Raw genomic sequence first — 23,995 nt, 5'->3', positions numbered from 1 at the left:
AGTTTGACCAATTCGAAGGATGTTTTGATAGCTTGATTCCAAGTTTGTCGTCGAGCCGTCACATAATATCCTGTTTTTTGGCCCTTATGCCGCGATTAGGACACGTCCTAGTTTTTTGCTTATAACTTTTTTATTTATCTAGTGCTTTCCAATTGCTTTCTGATTATTAATCTGTATTAATAGAGCTTTCATTTGCCACCAAGCACGCCTTCCTAGCTTCAGAAGTTTTTTGCTCGAGCTTGACCAGAAGTCGCGATGAAAATTCGCCGAATCAGACTCATTTTTCGCGCCGCGACGAAAAACCTTCCTGACGCGACAAAAATTCATATATCTGCATAAAAATTCATATATGAACACTTCAATAAGTTGACTATCTAGTATTAAAATCATTTTAAGATATCTATATAAAAAGTTACTATTTTAATATAATCATTTCACTATATAAATCAACCAATATTAAGCGCCTTATTATACGTTATTTTTTTATTTAGTATTCAATCCTATTTCTTCCCATTTCTGAATAATACATTTAATTTGCTTTATTTTGATACCCCCCCCCCCCCCAAAAAAAAAAAAAAAAAAAATATATATATATATATATATATATATATATATATATATATATATATATATATATATATATATATATATATATATATATATATATATATATATATTTTTTTTTTTACGTCATTGCCTGTTGCGCCGGTAGGCATCTTCCTGGTGGGGCCTGATGGTCGGCCCAAGGCTTCTTCCAGGTGGGGCCTGATGGTCGGCCCAGCCCGTTCTGGCGCGGGCGAGTGTTTATAGTGGCGCCATCTTGCATTGGCTCATGCTGCCTCCCGGAACTCGTTCTTGATTCGCTTGGACGGCTTCCTCTAGAGTCCGGGTTGATGGGTGGTCTTCAGGACAGCATGTGGGTAGTTTTAAGCCACTCGGCGGTGACTGAAAAATCCGAGTGGTAGCGTGAGGATTCGAACCCGCGTCGTCCATCACGCAGTGAATGTGGGCCCAGTACGCTACCAGTTCGGCCACCGCCTACCCTTAAATTATATATATATAGCTCTATATATATATATATATATATATATATATATATATATATATATATATATATATATATATATATATATATATATATATATATATATATATATATATATATATATATATATATATATATATATATATATATTTGGTATCAAAATAAAGCAAATTAAATGTATTATTCAGAAATGGGAGGAAATAGGGTTGAATACTAAGTAAAAAAAAATAACATGTATAATAAGGCGCTTAATATAGGTTGATTTATATAGTGAGATGATTATATTAAAATAGTAACTTTTTTATATAGATATCTTAAAATGATTTTAATACAAAATAGTCAACATATTGAAGAGTTCATACATGAATTTTTATGCAGAAATATTAGTTTTTGTGGCGTCAGGAAAGTTTTTCGTCGCGGCGCGAAAAATGAGTCAGATTCGGCGAATTTTCATCGCGACTTCTGGTCAAGCTCGAGCAAAAAACTACTGAAAGCTCTATTAATACAGATTAATAATCAGAAAAAAAATTGGAAAGCACTCGATAAGTAAAAAAGTTATAAGCAAAAAACTAGGACGTGTCCAAATCGCGGCAAAAGAGCTGAAAAGCAGGCTACGTATTTTGTGACGGCTCGATGACAAACTTGGAATCAAGCTATCAAAAAATCCTTCGAGTAGGTCAAACATAGCCAAGAGGGGGCTACATGCCAAATTACAGCCTTCTAGAGGCAATAGCAAGGCCACACTAGAAAAAACGGCAGAGTGTCTGGAGTTCGTCAAAATTGCTCTCAAAAGGGTTTGTTTCGAGCTCTAGCGACGAAACTACTGGGGGTAGGGAAATGTTATGCATCATATTGGAAAGCACATTGGTAGGGCTAAATTATTGTTAAATAAGTTTTTTGAAATTATCAAAAAATGTGTTGGTGTCAAGGTTGGGAACTCAAAAAGTTTTTTTTCAGAGTCGCTTTTTGCAAATTTATTCGATTTTTTACCCTCTCGAGTCGGTTTTTGAGCCCAGTCGCTGATTAAAAATACAGCCCTTTCACTTAGCCGTCAATTGATACCATAAACATTTCTGTAGCCCAAGAAATAACAGAGTTATGGCGATTCGCATCAAAGCGGTTGATTTTCCAAAATTCGCAGCTTAATGACAGGGCTGGGGCATGTGTCCGGTCCATTGTGTAGGGTTCACTGCCATATCCCATTAACTGGAAGAGCATCAGGCCAACCTTCTTCAACTCACTGACTGACCACAACCTGAGCAACTGATCATTAACAGCTCACCTGTAAAAGAAAGAAAACTAAACCTTACAAGAGGCACAGGAGGTAAATCATGTGCGAGAAGAGTACAAACAAGATTTTTATTATTTGAGAACTTCTGAAATAACATCACTGAACAATGACACACACACACACACACACACACACACACAAATGCAAACCCTTGACCTTTGAATCATCACATTTACACAAAGCTGACCCTCACACAGGCAACCTTCAGTAATACAAAGAAGTACAAAATATAATCATGAATGACCACTCGATTTCACACGAGGAAAAAAAAATCAGGACATATACAGACAAGAGCTAATGTTGCTTTTGATTCATTGGGGTTTAAAGGACTAACAAGTGTACTGCATATATAACTAATTTCTCACACTTTACCAAATATATACTTTTCTTTTAATCAGATTTCATCACATGTAACAATGCCAACACACTATGCCCCCTCTACCACTCAGCAAACAATCCATAAACATTAACACTAAAAATAGTAAATGCCCTAAAAAATGACAAGATTGGGAGAGATTATATAATACTACAATGGTAAGTCCCTGAATGAAAATAACCACCACCACCAGTCAATATTTTCTTGTGTAAGCAGACCAAGCTTGCCTCCTCCTCCTGTCAGGACTTAGCACCTCAGGACTGATTGATACACTGCTGGGCTGGACCATGGCCACAGGAGGAGGAGGAGGAGGAGAAAAAAAAGGAGGAAGATTTGGAGGAGGAGGTTATTGTGGTGGTGGAGTAAAAGGAAGGGGAGGAGAAAAAAGAGGAAGAGCAGGAGGAGGAGGAGGAGGAGGAGGAGGAGGGGTGAGATCCTGAAGGTGGTTATTCCTTCAGAGGGTTATAATAAGATTTGAAGCAGGTCTAACTGCCCCGTGCACAGCGTGACCTCCAAAACCATTCATGTAAGCATTTGTTGTGTGTGTATACATTGTCTGGACTGAACTGCAAGTCAACACAAAAATATGTTTAATACAATTACAGTTTTTTTGACAATTAAATGCAATGCAGTGAACCTCACTGTTTTTTTGAGAGCCTTACATTATTTTTAAACATTTGAAAATGCATTTATGTTGTAGCTTTTTTTAAGTATTCTAATAAAGGATGATCATCACAGAACAAAAGAAATGAAAAAAATATTGTCTTAAAATTATATATATATAAATATATATTGATATCTATATATATATATATATATATAGATATATATATCTATATATATATATATATATATATATATATATATATATATATATATATATATATATATATATATATATATATATATATATATATATATATATATATATATAGGTAGGTAGGTAGGTAGGTAGTCAAAATTTCTAGCAGTAACTTCATGTGAATTCACAGTGCCTTACAATACAAATTAAGTTTCCAGCATACTCCCACAAGAGGATTAGCAAGTGGTGATCATTGTTGTCTTACTTAACGTTGCTGTAAAGTAGCAAAAAGACCAAACTACAATGCACTGGAAAGACTTAGGTACATATAGAGGTAATGAAAGAGTGAAAGCAAAATACACAACCTTGTCTTGGAACAAATGCATGGTCACACTGAACAAGATCAGTAAAATAAAATAAAAAAATGGTTGAAAAATTCAATCAACACAGTATACCTACTAAAAAAATTAATCAGCTCGTTGACATGATTATTCTCCTAGTATTTCATCACTAAAAGCTCACTTTTTCATATGTAGTCATGGTAGCTTACAAATGAGAACACTGTGATGCTAATCTTAGCTCTGTGACAGACTGAGAGAAGCTTTAACCCCCATGGCGTCGGAACATTTCCCACCCGTGACCCCCCCCCAGCGTCGGCACTTTTCAAAAAAAAATTTTCTCCCATTATGTCAGAAATGCTGAAAAAACAAAGGTTTAAGTCATGAAAAGTGTCAAAAATGACATCAGTCACCGGTGTGTAGTGTCAATTGTGTCGCAGTATATATGTACGACGCCGACGCTGTGAGGGTTAATGTGGATAATGCAGGTTCTAATAGCAAATACTATTTAAGTGTTGACTGAGTTGTACCTCGTGATTACTATCCACAGGTCTGCCAAGCAGCACCACAAAGAGTATCCTCCTTTCAAGACACAAGATATGCTCTGTTTTCTTTGAAAGCTGCAGTTTGTGCTTTAAATTTTGTGAACCTGAGAACATGACAGAAAACTAACCAGTGTCTAGTGCACTACCTTGCTACTCTACTCTCATAGTTCCTGAAGGAGGGATTGTCATACTGTACATAAGTCAAACCTTGTGAAGGTATAACTACAAGAAACTATGAAATAAATGAATTCTATAACCTAACACTAAAAGCTGTGACAACATGAGAGATGCTGTAAGTAGTAATAAGAGTCTACATAACCACACTAATATACTTTTGTATCAACCAGCTGTTAACAACTACCTCAGACAAAACATGCGATGATGAGAGAAGTGACTGATATGAGTCACAAGCCATTCGTTGCTTGAGAGCAATGACTAACGAGAATAAATCACAGGAGTGCCAAGAGGAATGAAAGGTGAGGTTGTCAGGGCCTTCTCCTACTCACATGTCATCACAGAAGACTGACTGCCCTTTGCACGATAATGGCTGCCAAGAGACTAATGGCATAATGTTTTACTACAGGCCAAAATTTATCATTAACTATACTTAAACACTCACCTTACAACAGCTCTAAAATGTTCCAGATGAGAATTTTTCAGGGCTTTAGCACTGGGGTACAAGGCACAGTAACAGAACTACTGTAGTACTCAACATTCTGAATAATACAATATATTCACTAGCCTGTCCTGTGTTTAGCAACAGATGATGACAACAAGAACTCCTGTAAAAGATTAAGTACTCCTAGAGATGGCACTATATACATAGTAACTGGCATGATTTTTTTTTCTTTACACAGAAATAAACGCTCTCACTTATTGCTGAGCTTGAGGTGATCTGCCTCTCTCTTCATTTATGTAGGTGGTTCTTAACCCCAAGATCATATTGATTCACTTCATTATTTTCTACCAATCAAATTAAACCAACACACACGCTTAGTGTTTTCTTTGTAAAGATGGAACAACTTCTTCACAGCTACAAAAACAAAAGCACGCACACACCCACACACATGAAGCCACCCTTCAACTGCTAGCTCATACTTGTTCACAAAAGCAAGGGACAGGATTTTATATATTTGACTTAATTCTATAAGATACACTTAATATCTTATATTTAATAAAATAATATCAATATCAATATTATCCATCTTATCTAAGATTTTGAGTTCAGCCAAAGCCAAAGTATGAAATAGGATAACAATTATTTCCCCCTAAAGCATTCCAAAATCTCAAAATACTGTGCAACTAGATGTAAAATTAATTATATCAAATTCTACATAAGTCTAAAGGATATATAGTAAATGTTCATAAGGCAAAAGCTTTAAAAGCTGTCTCTTAGATAGAAATAAAACATGTGATATCCATAAACAAAGCTAAACAAGGGGTCTTTGAGCCTGGCAGGACGCAAGAAGGAACAGCTGCTGGGACACTGGAAGGCAGGGGAGTGCCACTCTTTTCCAGGAGGATACACACACACACACACACACACACACACACACATACAGCAGTGTTCTACCACCACTGCCCTGAGTAATGCCTTATGACAGTGGCAAATTTTGGAATCAGTGCTGAGATATCCAATATTGTGTAAATTAATATAAATAATAACCTAGAAAAAAAGTGTAAATTACTAAACCAGCAGCACACCATCCAGATTTGATCCATTACATTAACATGGCTGGATATTTTGCATAAAGATTACTGACAATAATATACGTGGATGGAAATGGTGTGTTTTCATGATTCTACATGATAATTTGCATATAGGGAACATCTGTAGCTAACAATGTAATAACATTATGCTTATTAAAAATTGGTTATGATTTACATAAACCAAAACAGAAAATTAATACTGCAGACTCAGCCATGATGAATCAAGGAAACTCTGTGAGCTAGATTCATAGGCAGAAAGTTCTACTAAAAACTTCATAACACAAGAGTTTAGAGACTTGATATCTGAAAAAGTCTGACAAATAACAACAAACTTCATACACCCATTTACATGTACTACGCTACAAGACCCAGACTCGAATAAGGAAGTTGGGTACAATTGCACCTTAAGAGTATCTCTTATTGTATGAAAAATATTCAAGGGGATCATCTGCCACTAGTCAATGATGATTTTTTTAATGATAGTAAAAACCAGGTTCCTGCACCTTCCCTCAACCACAGTGAAAATTTTCAGCAACTACTGCTAAAATGAATCAAATAATAAGCCTTTTGATGAGCCTAGCTACCAGCATTTTATCTACGCTCAGCACCATACTTTGCATCACTATACACTATATAGTGTCCATGAACTTTTTATTTTTTTATAAAACTTAGAAATATACTCCCATATGATATTCACTTGTGTCTAGAGACTACTTGACAACTCTGGTGAGGCAATTATAAGTATTCAGGCTCTATGGAAGCCAATCATCATGAAGTTATTTAAAGTCCAGGAGGAAGAAACACTTATAGCAAAACTGAAACACAGAAGGAAGAGGAAGAGGAACATTCCTACAGTGAGCCGTGTAAGCTGACGGGTTTTCAAATGCTAAACACCCGGCAACAATGAAGTCTCCTGATACCTTCACCAGCAAGCAGCTAAAACACAATTTACAGGTTCTAAAATCTTATTCTTCAATCAAACAAAAAATAAACTCAAAGAATCTGTCTTGATGGTTCCATTGAGAACTGCATAAAGTTCTTTGCATCTGAGATTACTTTTCATTATTAGTACTACTACAAACACTCCAAATTATGTTAATAAATTGTCTTCATATAAAATAAACCACTCAGTGATTTGACAACTACTGCATGATATCTAATCTTCGTATAGCGCTTAAGACAACACTGCAGTTATAGCCATGTTACTGTCTGAGCAACAAAACTTCAAGGTAGTACATGAATGTGCTTGGTGACCCTTCCCACGGGGTGATCTGTCTTTCCATAACTTTAATAACTTGTTCCTTCGTGTGTATCTTGACCCTAACCCTCACCTTGCCTTTGCAGGATATGGAGTTTGCAATGGCAATTATAATGATAATGACAGTGATAACGATTGGTATAAGAATGACAAGTAGCATACCCTTAAAGGACAAATCACTAGCAACTTCAAACATACAAAGAGCAATTTGTAACATAGTAAACTATATCAAAGGACCTTCAACATACACAAAAATAATGTTCTATTTAACAATAGTTCAATTTCCATAACAAAACTATTGCTTTGTACAGATCAACAGAGAATCAATGTGCACGAGAAGCTCCTACCTGCCAGTCACCTGAGTCAGCAGGTAAACACATACCCTCAACATGAAACTGGCACCTCACTCTGCAGTAGTCCATCAGTACTCTAGAAATAACCATGGGCACAAATCTTGGGATCTTACTATAATTTGTAAGCAACACAAGTACATGTTATCCACTTGATATCACTGACTATTCATGTGCTGCTCCAAGTTCACATCCATTGCTTTTTCCTTTTATCTCCTATTGACATTTGGAATGCTTCCTACTTATTCCCATTTTTATTTTCTAAAAGGAGTAAAACCATATCCATACTGCAATGATTTGGAATTGCTTGGAAGTAAAAGCTCTGTACAATGGCCCCACAATCAACAAGGTGTGGCATGCAGACAAGGACATGCAGTGCTATTTATTAGAAAACTATTAGTTTTACCAATAGGTTCCACAACATTTCTGGTGTATGCTAATATACAGATCAAAACAGTAAGACCTCTTTATGTGTGAGAGATCCTATTTAGTAACCTGAATATGAAAATGCAGGGCCCTTACTTGTAGTGCAAGAAGTTAATATGAGGTGAACCTCAAATGGATGAGAATGGATGAGAATCCTCTTAAATTCTTAATTGCAATCTGATGACGTCACACCATGACTCAGGCTACCCCAATGGCTAGGGTTGGGTGCGAGATGGAAATGGGGTTGAGGACACCTCAGATGCACCACCAAATAATAAATATCGCTGAGGCAGCAGCAGTGCACCAGTGTCACCCAAGATCTTTCTTTTCAAGAAAAAAGGTTTATTGGATGAATTAATCAAACAATACCACTTGGACATTGTCAACTTTTGATTTCTCATGTTCTCACATGCCTTAGTCTTGTACTTGGAGGCCTCAGCTTAATAATTCTCTTTGTTCTTTTTAATGTGCGTCTTACTCCGTCCTCTTTCTTTGAACATAGTCTTATGTCTATTTTTTTTTTTAAATATGGGCCCAGTTGTATTCCTTAATTTATTTAGAGTACATATACCATAAAAATTCTTCAAAAAGTACTTTTTCCTTAACCTTAAAATATGCACAAAATGTATTTAAATTTCTATATAAAAAGCACCTTTTTACACACCTGCTGATTCTCACTTCTGACAATCAAAATGGAACAGTTCAACACAAACATACAAACATACATAATTATATATACATATACTAATTAAGATCCAGGGTATGAGTCCCAGGCAAAGTGGAGATGGAGTGGCAGTCTCCTTATACCTGTTCCTCTGTTGACCAAACACTGAATGGACACCAGGTATCACTCAGGGACTGTGTCCCACCCTCCCAGGAGGCTGGTCTGGTACTGCCAAAGATGAGTAACCCAAGGGTGAAACCCCAAGGCCTTCAAAACCAGGACACAAGTCATGAGCCTGCAGCTCAGTACAAGAAGATATAGGTGAGTGAATTATACACACACACACACACACACACACACACACACACACACACACACACACAAACAGAGGTGAAACAATTGCAGTGTTCAGGACAATAATGGGAGTAGACAACACTGACAGAGAAGATCTCTTTGTATGAGATGGAGTAGCAATATGAGGGCATGGAAGAAACTGATGATGGCAAAGGTACAAGGTGCTTGAAGGATATTAAGAAATATGTTTTCCATATGTGTAGATGCACTGAACTGGGAAATGGCCTGGACAGGAAGATCATTCAGTCAATAACCTTAAATAATTTAAAACTAAGTTTGACCAATTAGATATGAAAATGAGACCCCACGAGCATAGCTTGTTTCCTGTATATCACCAGGTAAATGGCAACTAAGATGGTACCGGAACTTAGGGATCGGACTTACGAGGAGAGACTCAATAGCATGGGGTTCACAACCCTGGAGAGAAAAAGAGAAAGAGGAGACCTGATAGCGGTGTACAGGGTGGCGAGTGGGGTGGAGAATCTGGACAGAGAGGACCTGTGTGTGTGGAGCGAGAGAGAAACAAGAGGACATGGAAAGAAGTTGAGGGCGACCACATGTAGGCGAGATGTGAAAAAGTTTAGCTTCCCAAACAGAAGCATTGAGCTGTGGAATGGACTGGAGGAGGAGGTGGTTTGTGCAAGAAACATTCATGATTTTAAGGAAAAGTTGGATAAGAGCGGATATGGAGACGGGACAGCGCAAGCGTAGCTCTTTTCCTGTATATCACAACTAAGTAAATACACACACACACACACACACACACACACACACAGTTTTGATAGCTTCACGCCAAAATCAGCAATGGAACCGGTACAGTGGAAAAGAATAAACAAAGTGGAGCAGGACTGTGATAAAATAGTGATAGAAATGAGGAAGATGAGAGCAGAGTTTGGGGAAGTGATTCAGGCACTGACCAAAGTAAAAAAAATAAGAGAGATGATGAGGCAAGGAGAAGAGACGAAGAGACAAAGAAAATGGTAGAGAACTTGAGAGAAGAAATAATTAAATTGACTAAGGAACAGTTGGAAAGCCAAAAAAAATAGGACAAATGAAGATGGAAAAATTTTAAAAAGACCATGATACAAATTTTGTAAATGGAAAGAGAGATTAGTGTGATAGGGATAAACAAAGACATGGAAAAGATGGAAAAAAATATAAAAAGAGAAGTAGCAAAGAAGATAGGAAATGATCAGCAGAGTGTGGATGTAAAGGTAGAGGAAAAGATTAAGGATGTGGTCAATGATGAATTGAAGGAGTGGAGAAGTGAAAAAGACAAGGAAAAAACGAGCTTTAGGGAAATTCTAGAACAGCAACAGGAAGAGGCAAGACATAGAAAAAGAAGTTGTGAATGTACTAAAAAAGAGAGAAACAATGGTGAGAGACATGGCAGAAAAGAAAGTGTGTTATAGTGTTTGGTGTTAAAAAAAAAAAAAAAAAAAAAAAAAAAAAAAAACAGTGAAGGCTCAGAGAGAGAGTTACAAGAAAAGTAAGGTGAAAAGTATATTGGGAAATATGAATACTGAAGGGGAGGAAAAGATAGAGGAAGAAGTAGATGAAATAACTAGATTGGGAAGATATGAGGAAGGAAAAAACTGACCACTAAAGATAAAGCTAAGGTCCCAAATAGCAATAGAAACTATACTAAACAAATCATGGACACTAAACAACTCTGAAGAATATAAGCAAATATAATATGTGAGAAGAAATATGTCAGAGGATGAAAGAATGAAAGCTAAGGAAATGATAAATGAAGTGAAAAAGAGAAATGATGAAAGATCAGAATAAGATTTTTTTTTTGAGAATGAAAAACGAAAAACTGAAAAAGTGGTGGATAGGAGGTGAAGGGAGGAAGTAAGGGGTGCTGATAGAAAGAGGGGAAAAATGAAGAAGGGAAAAGGGAAGAAAGGTTTAAAGATTGCGTACACAAACACAGATGGTCTTATATCAAACAAAATTAAACTAACTGATTATTTAAGGGAGAGCAATCGAGATATTATATGTATAGTTGAAACAAAGCTTGTAAAAGCACTGGAACTTAGAACTTGTACTGGAGGGAAAGAGTAAGTACAATGTTTGGAAAAAAGATAGGAAAGAAGAAAAGGGAGGATAATGACAAAACAAAACTTGAAGGTGACTGAAGAGAGATATGGAAATGAGAGTGCAGAGGTGATGGCTGTGCAGGTACTGGTAAAAGGTGGAGAGAAGAATAACATAATAAAAGCCTATGTCCCCACTAAAACCAAAAGTTGGAATGAAGTAAGATATAATGCTATGCTGGAAAATACAATACGGGCACTGACAGATGAAATAAAAGATAATAAAAAGGTAATATTAACAGAAGACTTCAATTGCAGTGTGAAATGGGAAGATTTTGTAATGGAGGGTGGTGAAACTACTTGGGGAAGTAAACTGTTGAAGCTGGTAACAGATAACCTGATGACACAGTGGGCGCAAGGAGAAACAAGGTTGAGAGGGGATGACGAACCATCAAGATTTAACCTAATTTTCACAAAAAATGGAGTTGGATGAAGGAGTCAGTCATGAGTGCCCCTCAGGAAAGAGTGACCATGAACTATTGGAGATGAAAACTTTGGAAGGATGTGAATATCAAGATGAGGCTTATAAGGAAAAAAGGAAAAACTACACTAAGGCAGATTACGTTGGACTCAAGACTTTCTTCGGTGGAGTAGACTGGACTGATATGAAGAGGAGTACTAATATTCAAGAGAAATATGACACTTTTATGAATATTTACAACTGAGGAATAGAGATATATGTTCCATTCTACAAAGTAAAAACTAAAGGAGAGAAAACATCGTTTGGATGGAGGTGTGAGACAGCAAGAAGAAATAAAAATAATGCATGAACGAATTTAAAGAAAACACCTAATAAGAACAAGAGGGACAAATATAAAAAAGCAAGAATGATTAGTTGAAAATAAGGAGGAGGAAGTTAAATTTGAAAGAAGAATAGTTTTTAAATGTAATGAAGAACCAAAAACATTTTATAAATTCATAAACAGGAAGTTAAAAAGAAATGAAGGAGTGGAAAGGCTAAAGGAAAAAAATGTGATCTACGAAAAGGACAAAGAAATTGCAGAAATATTAAATAAAAAAATTTATAAAGTGTTTACAGAAGAAACTGACTTTGACTGGGGTCTGGAAAATTGCAATGAAGGGAAACTGAATCATGTAAAGGTTGATAAAGGAGAACTGATACAGTTGATGAAAACCTTAGATGAAAGGAAAGCTATGGGACCAGATGGAACCTTGGGACAAGTGCTAATAGTGTAGAAATGAATTATTGGAGCCACTTTATGACATAATAAAATGTTCTATAAATACAGGAAAAGTGCCCTTAGAATGGAAGACAGCAAGCATTGTACCAATTTATAAAAGTGGAGATAAAACTGAACCACTAAATTATAGACCAGTTTCTTTGACAAGTGTAATGTGCAAGATTTGTGAAAGTATAATAAAAAAAACAATGGGTTGAACATATAGAAAAGGAAAACATGATAAATGAAGGACAGTTTGGATTTAGAAAAGGAAAATAGTGTGTCACTAAGTTACTATGTTTCTACTCAAGAGCAATAAACGTGGTGCATGAGAGAAAAGGATGGGCTGATTGTGTATGTCTCGATTTGAAAAAAGCTTTTGACAAGGTTCTGCACAAAAGGTAAATCTGGAAACTACAGCAGTGGGGAGGAATGGGTGGAAAGATTATCGAGTGGATGAAGGATTACTTAACGGGAGGAGAAATGAGAACAGTGATTAGAGAGGAGAAATCAAATTGGAGGAGAGTAGAGAGTGGAGTTTCTCAAGGCTCAGTTGTGGCACCAATAATGTTCATAATGTATATATAAATGATATGCCAAAGAGTATAAAAAGTTATATGAGCCTTTTGCAGATGATGCAAAGTTAACCCGTACAGTACCGGCCAATTTAAATATTTTTGGCTTGCCCAGTACCGGCCTTTTTTTTTTTTTTTTTTTTTTTTGAGGGGGGGCTTAAAAATGTTCCATGTGATGGGAAAAGTGGAGAAAAAAAAAAAAACATGTCATAGACCTACTTTTCGCAGAATTCCATGAAATGTTACCACGGTGTGGCTGGAAACGGCCCCAATACGTGATCAATGGTTTATGGAGGATTTGACAAGTGATAGAGGCCAGGTAGCCCACTTTTGTTGAACACAGGTGTAGAATACTCCAGAGAGCACCATTTCATGGTGTATAAGAGTGGGATTTTCAGAATTTTCAGGACAGTACAATCTCGCATTATAAAGGTGGCTCAATATAGCCTACATCCTCATCTGGCACATAATCCTTGTCCAAACCAGAGTCTGAGAGTGCTCCCACGTCTTCTTCAGATGAGGAAACCTCAAACTCATTGTCTATCGCCATATGGCAAAAGGAATTGGCCGCCGAGACATTGTTTACACTTGGTCTTGATCTTGATCTTAATGTCACAGGTGGCTTGTGATTCCTCCCCAGCTTGGGTAGTGTTGCCAATGCTACAAACGCACTCGCATAGTGTTGCCATTGTCTGCAGCAGTCTCTGTAGCAAAAATAAACCCACTACATTGACTGCAACAGTGTTTAGCAAGCCCGATGTGTATAAGCGTCGCTAGTATGTATTTCCTCCAATCATAGGCGCTGATGCGTATATGCGTCGTTAGTACTGTACGGGTTAATAAGAAAAGTGAGAACAGAGTAGGATTGTGAGGAGCTGCAAAAAGACATACAGGATGGGAGAAGAAAACTTAAAGGTGGTACATGAAGAAAAAGATTTGGGAATAACAATGCAACATATAAGGGTATCATTCCATTTTATGGACAAAGAAATGAAGAAAATAATAACAACATTGATAAGACCAAAGCTTGAATATGCTGTAGTTGTGTGGTCGCCTCACAAAATGAAGGATATCAGAAAGCTGGAAAGGATACAGAGAATTGCAACTAAAATAGTCCCAGAACTCTCGAATATGACGTATGAAGACAGATTGAAGGAGATGGACTTGATGACACTGGTACAAAGAAGAGAGGAGATCTGATCACGCTGTATAAGTTGGTAAATAAGTTCGATAAGGTGGATAGAGACAATCTCTTCTTAACTGCGAGAACGCAGGGGTTGAGAGGACATAGGAAGAAACCTGATAAAGTTACCTGTTTGAGTGACTTAAAAAAGTATAGTTTTCCACACAGAAGTGCTAACACATGGAACAGCTTGCGGGAAGAGGTGGTGGAGCTGAACAGTGTTCAACAAATGAAGGAAAGGCTGGATGAATGTAGATATGGAGACGGGACTATTAGAGCTTAGCTCAGACCCGGTAGACTACAAATAGGTAAATACACACACACACACACACACACACAAACATTTAGTTCCTCCAGCTTTTAAACATCAGAACAAGTTACAGTCATCCACAACTTATACAGTTTGTGGTGCACACATCACTTTAATTCAGGGGTTTTGATAGTTCCAGTTCCAAAGCGATGAAAAAAAGAGGTGGCTGCCTTCATTGCATTAACTTCTTGAAAGTTACATTGCCAAGTGGCCTAAGACTACCCACATGCTGCCCTGAAGACCACCTATCATCCCGGACTCTAGATTATCTCTCCAAAGAGAGGCTCAAAGATGAACTCCGGGGGGCAGCATGAACCAAAAAACAAGATGGCATCACTATAAACACTTACCTGTGCCAGATTGGGCTGAGCCAACTATCAGGCCCCACCAGGGAAAATGCCTAACAGTGCAATAGGCCGTGACGTAAAAAAAAAGAAAAAGAAAAAAAAGATGGTGGTGTTACAGCCATAAAATCAGAGACAAACCATATACAAAGGCAGAGCCTCATTCCCCATCACCACCTTTATAAAGACACAGCTGACCAACAGGTCTTGTTCCCTCAAAATTGAGCACAGAAGACAACTAAAAGGATTACTATAACCATAATCTATAATATTCAAAATAATGCATCAATGCAATTTCCACCATTAACAAAGTAAAGGTGAAGGAAATACTATTTAGTTAGCCTTGCAAAAGAATCTGCTCTGAAGTACACTAAACTATTTCTTCTTAGGAAACTCTTCCTCTTTGAGTTGTAAAGCTTTCAATAGCTTCAACAGACAAGATTCCAGATACAGGCAGTACCGCCCTCAGCCACCAAGAGAGCTTTCAAGATGGGTTCATTAGTCAATGCTAACTCTCCTGGTTTTGCTTTAATGCCAATTAATGTCAACCTCAAGTTGATATGAAGTCAAGCAAAATGAAACCAACTAATATGTTAGTGATTCATACCTATCACTGGTAGATATCTGTTGTAATTACTAATTATTTTTCTAATCCTCTTTAAGGAAGATTTCAGCAGTAAGCAATTTCATCTTCTGATTAGTTTTGGGTAGGCAACTGTATTTAATGCCTATCATAGATGTATCGTGCTGATGAAAAATCTTTATGAGCAACTTTTGCATATTTTCACATATATTGGGCAGTGTGATTAATTAACTGGATTAGTTAAAAAGTCATTTCATCAACTACTGTGTAGCCAAAATGAGTCTGTGCCAAAGGGCAACAGAGAAATTGACCAACCTCCAAACAACAAGTGCAGTGGTGTCAGACTTTCAGCAAATGTTCCTATGAAACATCAAGCTGTGCTAGCTGCTGCAACAACAACAGTAGACACCAAAAAAAGCAGGAAGACCTGTTTTTTTTGTGCCTTTCCAGTTATTCTTTACTTTACTTCATCACTATCTCTTTAACTGGACTACCATTATATTGCAAACAAGCTACTAGCCTCAGCAGAGATAGATTACTACTCATTATGTTAAGGTGAAGTACTGTTAGTTTTGAAATTATTCTTACCTAATCAAATGGCGTTGGGTTATTATTTTCATGGCGATCAATTATGGTCAGTTAGGTTGCACTAGTGGCATTTTTTAGCTTAACTATTAGTTTTTTAACCATTCGCACCTTTATATTAAAGTTAAGTGACATGTATTTTCATCCCTTAACTATGATATAAAGGAGTAAATAGTATTCTAATTTTTGGCACGAAGTAAACAATTGTCATAATCATTCTGATGGTGCCAGTCAGCACAGGTAATGTGCATGCATCCTGAGGGTGGCTGCTGAGGGCAAAGCAACCCTGCTGCTGCGGAGGGACATGTAAGAGCCCTTAAAGGCGATCAAGTGAAATGATGTGGAATGGGGTTTACTGAGCCAGCACATAATTTCCATTCAGATTCTTATTCATATTATATCTATAAATACCATCACCAATTATACTTTTGATCTAGTGCTGGAAACTTTTTACACTGCGTAAGTGGCAACCTCTCTAGCTGCTGACCAGTCAAATATGGCTTACAAGAAACTTCATAACACCAACAAAAATATATGTTAGCTTTCTTCATCTGAGCTGCTATGTAACAATTATTATGATTAAAATTTAAGGCAACCATTGTCAATCTCCACGACTTCATTTGCATACAAGAGCTGAAAACTAGCTGTGACAAGTGGAACAACTAAACCAACCAACCAATAAGACACTGGCTATCTGGTGGGACATCAAAAATCTATCCATTGCTCTCTCTAACATACATGTGTTTCCTGATGACAATAGAGTAGCCTAATTTTTCTTCACTTCTAAATCTAATAAGTTGCTAAAGTGACGGAGAACCTTTACATCTTGCTATCATGATGATTTGTCTTTCATTCCGATCAATTCACAACAAACTGAGAGCTAGTGTGAGGAACTACAGGAGGAAAAATAAAAATAGGAAATGAATCAAGTACAGTGTTCAAAAACAAATCTATGACTACTAAATTCACAGCTGTAATTCACTCTTCCTCATCACCCCCATCATCACACTCTTCACCACCCTCCTCCTCTTCCTCTTTCTCTTCATGCCCTTCATCCTCCTCCTTTTCATCACTACTATCCTTCTCCTCCTTTTCATCACTACTATCCTTCTCCTCCTTTTCATCACTACTCTCCTTCTCCTCCTCCTTTTCCTCACTACTCTCCTTCTCCTCCTTTTCATCACTACTCTCCTTCTCCTCCTCCTTTTCCTCACTACTCTCCTTCTCCTCCTTCTCCTCCTTGCCATGCTCCTCCTCCTTTTTTTCACTACTCTCCTTCTCCTTGTCATGCTCCTCCTTTTCCTCCTCACCACCACCACAGTGATCACCTGTTCTCTCCTCACGGTGGTGCTCCTCATCGCTGCTGCTGCTGCTGCTGCTGCTGCTGCTGCTGCTGCTTGAGGAGTGCTTGCGGTGGTTCTGGTGGTGGATTATGAGAGGATCCGACTCTGCTGGAATAGATGGTCTCTGTTAGTTACTTAGTATCTAGGCTCAAAACCCGACATATAAGGCCTCCATTACCTCCTTCAAGAGTTAAGAAGCACAAGAACAAGTAGAACATACATAATAATAGGTAACGATGAAGACCTGGATGATAACAGCAATAAAGAACAGGAACTAATGCTAAAAGAGTCAAGAATAAATCAAACGCTAAAAATAAAATGGTTAAGGTAAATTGAAAAAAAAAGGGTGGACAGTAATTCTGAGAAGGGAGAAAGAGTTGGATGTAGTGGTAGAGGGATTAGGCTGGCAAGATCTGCAAGGCAAGAGTGAGGGTGGAGGGAGGAATGAGAGGGCTACTGCTCTGTGCAGGTTGATTTGAACAGCTGTGCTATACAAGCACCACCTGAAGTGAGGTTATTTCATCTCCCTAGAAGTTTAACATTCACTTGATTAAAGTGACGCATTACGAAATAAATACCTAATTTCATCCTGTAAACAAATTCTTCATAAACAATGTCTCTTATCATTTTACTTCTTGAGTTCCAATGTCAAGTCTGTTCATAAAATCTGAGTACAGATATTTAATTACATTTAAATTAGATGAAATTTTGCCTGAAGAAAATTACTGTCATCAAATGACAAGCTTTCTTGATTACTTTAAAGTTAAAAATATATGCAATGGCTATCAAACCCAAAATATAATATGTCTATATGCATAAAGAAAACTGTTTAAATATACATAAATAAAACACTGATCATTGATGTACAATCATGACAAACCCATTTTCTACGCAGGGAGATAAATACCCTAAATATCCTTGAAGAAACACGATATAAATTTTAAATAAAATTTCACCCAGCTAAAATGTTTACACTACAGATTCAAACACCAAACAAGTACTAGACCCTGGTGCATAAATAAATAAAACTGAACTCTCCTGAGAGGAAAAAAATTATACAGAGGAATGTATTCCTATCAAGGACAAACAAATCCCAACCTACATAAAATGATAAAAGAAAGATAACAGGAATGGGAAAGTTCACTTCTGATGAACATAGCAATATCATGCAAAACAACCTGCCTCTTTCCTTTAGGAGAAATACGTGCAATCAGTGTATCCTGCCAGTCTTAACGTTTGCTTCAGAAACTCGGTGCCTCACAAAGATTTACAGAAAACGCTAAGAAATATGCGAAGAGGAATGGGGACAGAAATACTGGGTATAACTTAAAAGAATGGAGGTGAGCATAATGGATTAGGGAACAGATGAATTTGAAAATCTTCTCAGGACAATAAAAAATAAGGAATGGATGTGAGCAGATCATATGCATGTAAGTGAAAACAGATAAACAACTGAAGTAAGAGTGTCAACCCAGAAATTGAAGAAGTCAGGGCAGGTAGAGTCAGGTGAAGAGATGAAAATTGAGCATCTGCCAGAGCAGGCTGGAGTATACAAATATCAGAGGAGGAGAACACTGGGAAAGGGCCACTAATGACTGATGATGGTCATGATAATGGTGATGAACCTGCTCCTCTGTTTATTTATCTTTTCCCTGTTTCCTCCTCTTAAATTTAATTATACAATTTCCATGAAGATCAGTCAACAGCCACAATGAATGTTCTGACGACTTTGTATGCATCTTCCTCAGCAAGAATTCCAAGAGAGAGAGGAGCACATGGAAGGATATATGGAGAGATGGAGCTCTAACATATTTACAAACGGAGGGATAATTAGATAACTTTAAATCTGTTATTTTCAGCCAAGAACCCACAGCACCTACCTTGTCTGGCTTACTAGAGGAACCAGCTGCCACACAGAGGGGCAATGAAGGACCAGTCCCTACCCCTCCCAACTTGAACTTAGTGGGAAGACACGCAGACTACATAACAAACAGGTGAAAGAATAAAATGCACAGAGCCCCATTTAGCAGTACCCTTCCCCATGACATGTGGATCATCTCTTTGTATCCTCTGCTCAGCCACACCATCTAAGCAGCTCAGTAGTCAGCCAAGGTAAGCTTTTTTTTCTTCATTTTTAGGTGCTGCCAGTAGCACTGGCAGGGTTTCTTGAGGGGCCTCTTGGACAGTCCTAGCCCATTAATGGCACAGGCAAATTTAATTTATAGTGACTGCCATGATATATGACTCTTTGCTTGGCCCATGCTGCCCCCTAGTGCTCCACTTGAACGATGTCACTGAAGTTAGGGTTGATTGAAGATCCAGACAGCATGTGGGTAATCTTTCACAACTCGACGATAACTTGAAAAATCAGTGTTTTGGTGGGACTCATGGCCGTAGTGTTAGTCTTCCCTGTTCCCGTTCCCTTCCCTTCCCTTTCCCGTGGCCATAAACCGCAGTGTTAATTGTCCCCATGCAGTTGGGGTTGCTTTACGCTACCCTGTGAGGGACCAGATGGGGTCGGGAAAGTGTTGACTTGTCGGGGTAGAAAGCAGGACATTTTCAGATTTCCCTTTGTATATTTCATGAATAAATAGTGTTCTATGTTATTATAGGACATATATTGAAAAGTATCAGAATATTTTAATGACTGATAATATATCGCAAACTTTGCTAAAGTTAATATATTTTTTTTTAGTTTGTAAAGACTCTGGTGTTTCCATTTGATTGTAAACGTACAATTATTCCTGAAGATTCATATATAATTGTCCCCAAGAATGGCAAAAGATGGCAGATTGATGACTAAATATGACATTATTATGGGAATACTTAACATATACCATAAAACATAGCATTTCTTGGCGACCACCTTGATTTAAGACAAAAATGCCATAAATGACACGACCTGGCAACCTCTATGTGGCTGTCCTGGTGTGTGTGACCAGTCATGAATACCAACCTGTCTCATAGATTAACTTACCTGCGTTACTTGTTATTTACCTGTAAATCAACAACGCTATTGTTTTGTTTTATGATATACTATAATGTATATGAATACAATGGTGTGTGGAAAATGCATTATTTATTTCATTTTCTGTAATTATTGGTTTGAAATTGCTGGCAACATTATTATGCCATAGCACTAAAATTACTTGATGAATGAAAATTGTATTAAATTTTCTTCTGATAATCTTTAGTAACTCACTATTTCCCAAACTTTAGCAGGCTGGGTGCTGGACCATTGGGCTGCAAACCTGTGCAAATATAACCCATCCTGCCAGTGGCAATGACACAAAAGGTGTGCACTGTGTGACGTGCTACCACCACCACCACCACCATCACCAACCATCTTTACCACCACCACCTCTAACATCATCACCATGACTGCTACAACCACCACCACCATCACCAACCATCTTTACCACCACCACCTTTAACATCATCACCATGACTGCTACAACCACCACCACCATCACCAACCATCTTTACCACCACCACCTTTAACATCATCACCATGACTGCTACAACCACCACCACCATCACCAACCATCTTTACCACCACCACCTCTAACATCATCACTACCACCACTTCAATACCCAAAAAACATAGTTGCTAGCTCAGCAATTCACTGCTAGCAATACCAAAGCATATCAATAATTTATATGTTGATAATATCACATAAAATTTGATCTTATGTAAAGGCCAGGACCCCCGGGCCTGGTGTCATAAGGTGGGTGAGGCTACACACCCCCTGACGTATGCCCCCATTGACTGATTAATTATGTAAAGGTGACAGACAGACTGAAGAGGAGTAAGTGTACCAGAGCCTTCGCACTCCTGCTAACCATGATCTTTACATTTCTGCCCAGAATCGTGCCAAATCTATTCTTCAACTTACCAAAAGCTTTCATCCATAGTAAATGTCAAAACCTTGCTTTTTCTAATTCTTCCGGAGACTTCTGGCACCTAGCCAAAAATATCTCCTCCAATTTTACTCTTCATCTTTCCCTCCTCTCCTTAACCCTGACGGCAGCTCCGCCGTCTCATCTATCTCTAAGGCTGAACTCTTTTCTCAAACTTTTTGTAAAAACTCCACTCTGGATGATTCTGGGCATATTCCTCCCACTCATCCCCCCCTCTGACTCCTTTATGCCTGTTATTAAGATTCTTAAGAATGATGTTTTCTATGCCCTCTCTGGCCTCAACTCTCAGAAGGCTTATGGACCTGATGGAGTGTCTCCTATTGTCCATAAAAACTGTGCTTTCGTGCTGTCACCTTGCCTGGTCAAACTCTTTCGCCTCTGCCTATCAATATCTACCTTTCCTTCCTGCTGGAAGTATGCCTTCATACAGCCTTTGCCTAAGAAGGGTGACCATTCCAATCCCTCAAACTACTACCCTATAGCTTTACTTTCCTGCCTATCTAAAGCTTTTGAATCAATCCTTAACCAGAAAATTCAAAAGCACCTTTCCAATTCTGACCTTCTATCTGATCGCCAGTATGGGTTCCGCAAGGGGCGTTCTACTGGCGATCTTCTTGCTCTCTTAGCCGTTTTGGTGAAACTTTCTCAGTTGCGCAAAACATATCAAAAGCTTTCAAGAGAGTCTGGCACAACTCTTTGCATTCTAAACTGCCCTCTTTCAGATTCTATCCTTCTCTCTGTTCCTTTATCTCCAGTTTCCCTTCCGGCCATTCTATCTCTGATGTGGTAGACGGTCACTGTTCTTCCCCTAAACCTATCAACAGTGGTGTTCCAAAGGGTTCTGTCCTATCACCTACTCTCTTCTGTTATTCATCAATGATCTTTCCATAACAAACTGTCCTATCCACTGATACGCTGTCGACTCCACTCTGCATTATTCAACTTCTTTCAACAGAAGACCCTCTCAACAGGAATTACAAGACTCCAGACTGGAGGCTGCAGAACGCTTAACCTTGCTATCATTTCCGAATGGGGTAAAAGAAACCTTGTGTCCTTCAATGCCTTAAAAACCCAATTTTTCCACCTATCAAGTTGACACAATCTTCCAAACACCTATCCCCTATTCTTCAACAACACTCAGCTGTCACTTTCTTCAACACTAAACATCCTCAGTCTATCCTTAACTCAAAATCTTAACTGGAAACTTCACATATCTTCTCTCACTAAATCAGCTTCCTCGAGGTTGGGCGTTCTGTATCGTCTCTGCCAGTTCTTCTCCCCCGCACAGTTGCTATCCATATACAGGGGCCTTGTCCACCCTCCTATAGAGTATGCATTTCACATGTGGGGGGGGCTCCACTCACACAGCTCTCTTGGACAGAGTGGAGTCCAAGGCTCTTTGTCTCATCAGCTCTCCTCCTCTTACTGATAGTCTTCAACCTCTTAAATTCCGCCGCCATGTTGCCTCTCTTTCAGTCTTCTATCGATATTTTCATGCTGAATGCTCTTTTGAACTTGCTAACTGCATGCCTCCCCCCCTCCCGCGGCCTCACCGCACACGACTTTCTACTCAAGGTCATCCCTTTACTGTCCAAATCCTTTACGCATGAGTTAACCTTTCATCCCTCACACAGGTAAACTCTGGAACAATCTTCCTTCATCTGTATTTCTTCCTGCCTACGACTTGAACTCTTTCAAGAGGAGGGTATCAGGACACCTCTCCTCTTGAAACTGACCTGTCTTTTGGCCACTCCTCTGAACGCTTCTTATAGAAGCAGCGAGTAGCAGGCTTTTTTTTTCATTATTGTTTCCTTTCTTTTTGCCCTTGAGCCGTTTCCTCTGCTGTAAAAAAAAAAAAATAATAATAATAAATAATAATAACAATAACAATAATAATAATAATAATAATAATAATAATAATAATAATAATAATAATAATAATAATAATAATAATAATAATAATAATAAATCTGTACTTTTCAGTGACATAGTTGACCAATTCTCATGACTTGGTGGCATTCCCACTTTGAGACAAAGGTGTTCTTTAGACCCATCACAGGCTGCAGGCTCAATCAATGTGGGTGCATTAAAGGAGCCTGCAGCATGGTCAGGCCCCCCTAGCAGAACAGGGTCGCAATCACAGCATAAGCTCCAACCTCAACCTCCATTTCTTATTTTGTATTTGGTGGTTAACTTTTTTTACAGGGTTGTGGGCTCTACCCCAACCAACCCAGATCAGAGGTTGGTGTGACTGCTGGCAGTGGGCTGGAACACAGAACCCGAGAGGATAACTCCTGAAGCCACCAGAATAAAAAGCATAATGCCCATGAATTACTATCAGCTAAGCAGTGAGTGATATACTAGAGAGGCTCTGCCACATACTCTGTTTCTTAACAAAAAGGGGAAGATCTCACACTTTCTATGCACATTAAGATGTCTTGTGCTACTATCTTATAAGCACTATTTGACAAGCTCTTTTAATTCTGTATTATTTTTCCCCAATATGCATATATGTAGAGGGTACTGGGCTTGTGATTACTGTGATAACGACTTATGATTTTACTGTTAGATTACAAAGAAAAAGCAGCAGTAACTCAGGTAGCCCTATTCCTCATTCACACAAGGCATATACTGACCTTTTGTCCTTGCACACATTCTCTTTGAACACAAAGGTGCAAAGTTAGTGCACTACTATGACACATGCAACTATAA

At 38.1% G+C, this 23,995-nt stretch overlaps 1 protein-coding gene across 17 annotated transcripts in view; it reads right to left on the bottom strand.

The window, feature by feature from the left end:
• Positions 1-2,173: 2,173 nt before the first annotated feature.
• Positions 2,174-23,995, bottom strand: part of LOC127008120 (arrestin domain-containing protein 3-like) — a 45,695-nt gene continuing 23,873 nt past the window's right edge. For 3 of the 17 annotated variants that reach the window (XM_050879730.1, XM_050879729.1, XM_050879731.1), the window contains exon 10: positions 10,574-17,470. In XM_050879730.1, the coding sequence (XP_050735687.1) occupies positions 16,998-17,470 (473 nt within the window). In that variant the 3' untranslated portion in view covers positions 10,574-16,997. Of the gene's footprint in view, positions 2,328-10,573; positions 17,471-20,424; positions 23,126-23,995 lie in introns of those variants that run through there. The other 14 variants (XM_050879737.1, XM_050879739.1, XM_050879734.1 and 11 more) reach the window with 10 other exon arrangements.

This window comes from Eriocheir sinensis, chromosome 37, assembly GCF_024679095.1.
Source record: "Eriocheir sinensis breed Jianghai 21 chromosome 37, ASM2467909v1, whole genome shotgun sequence".
NCBI lineage: Eukaryota > Metazoa > Arthropoda > Malacostraca > Decapoda > Varunidae > Eriocheir > Eriocheir sinensis.
This window is presented reverse-complemented; position numbering and strand designations above follow the sequence as displayed.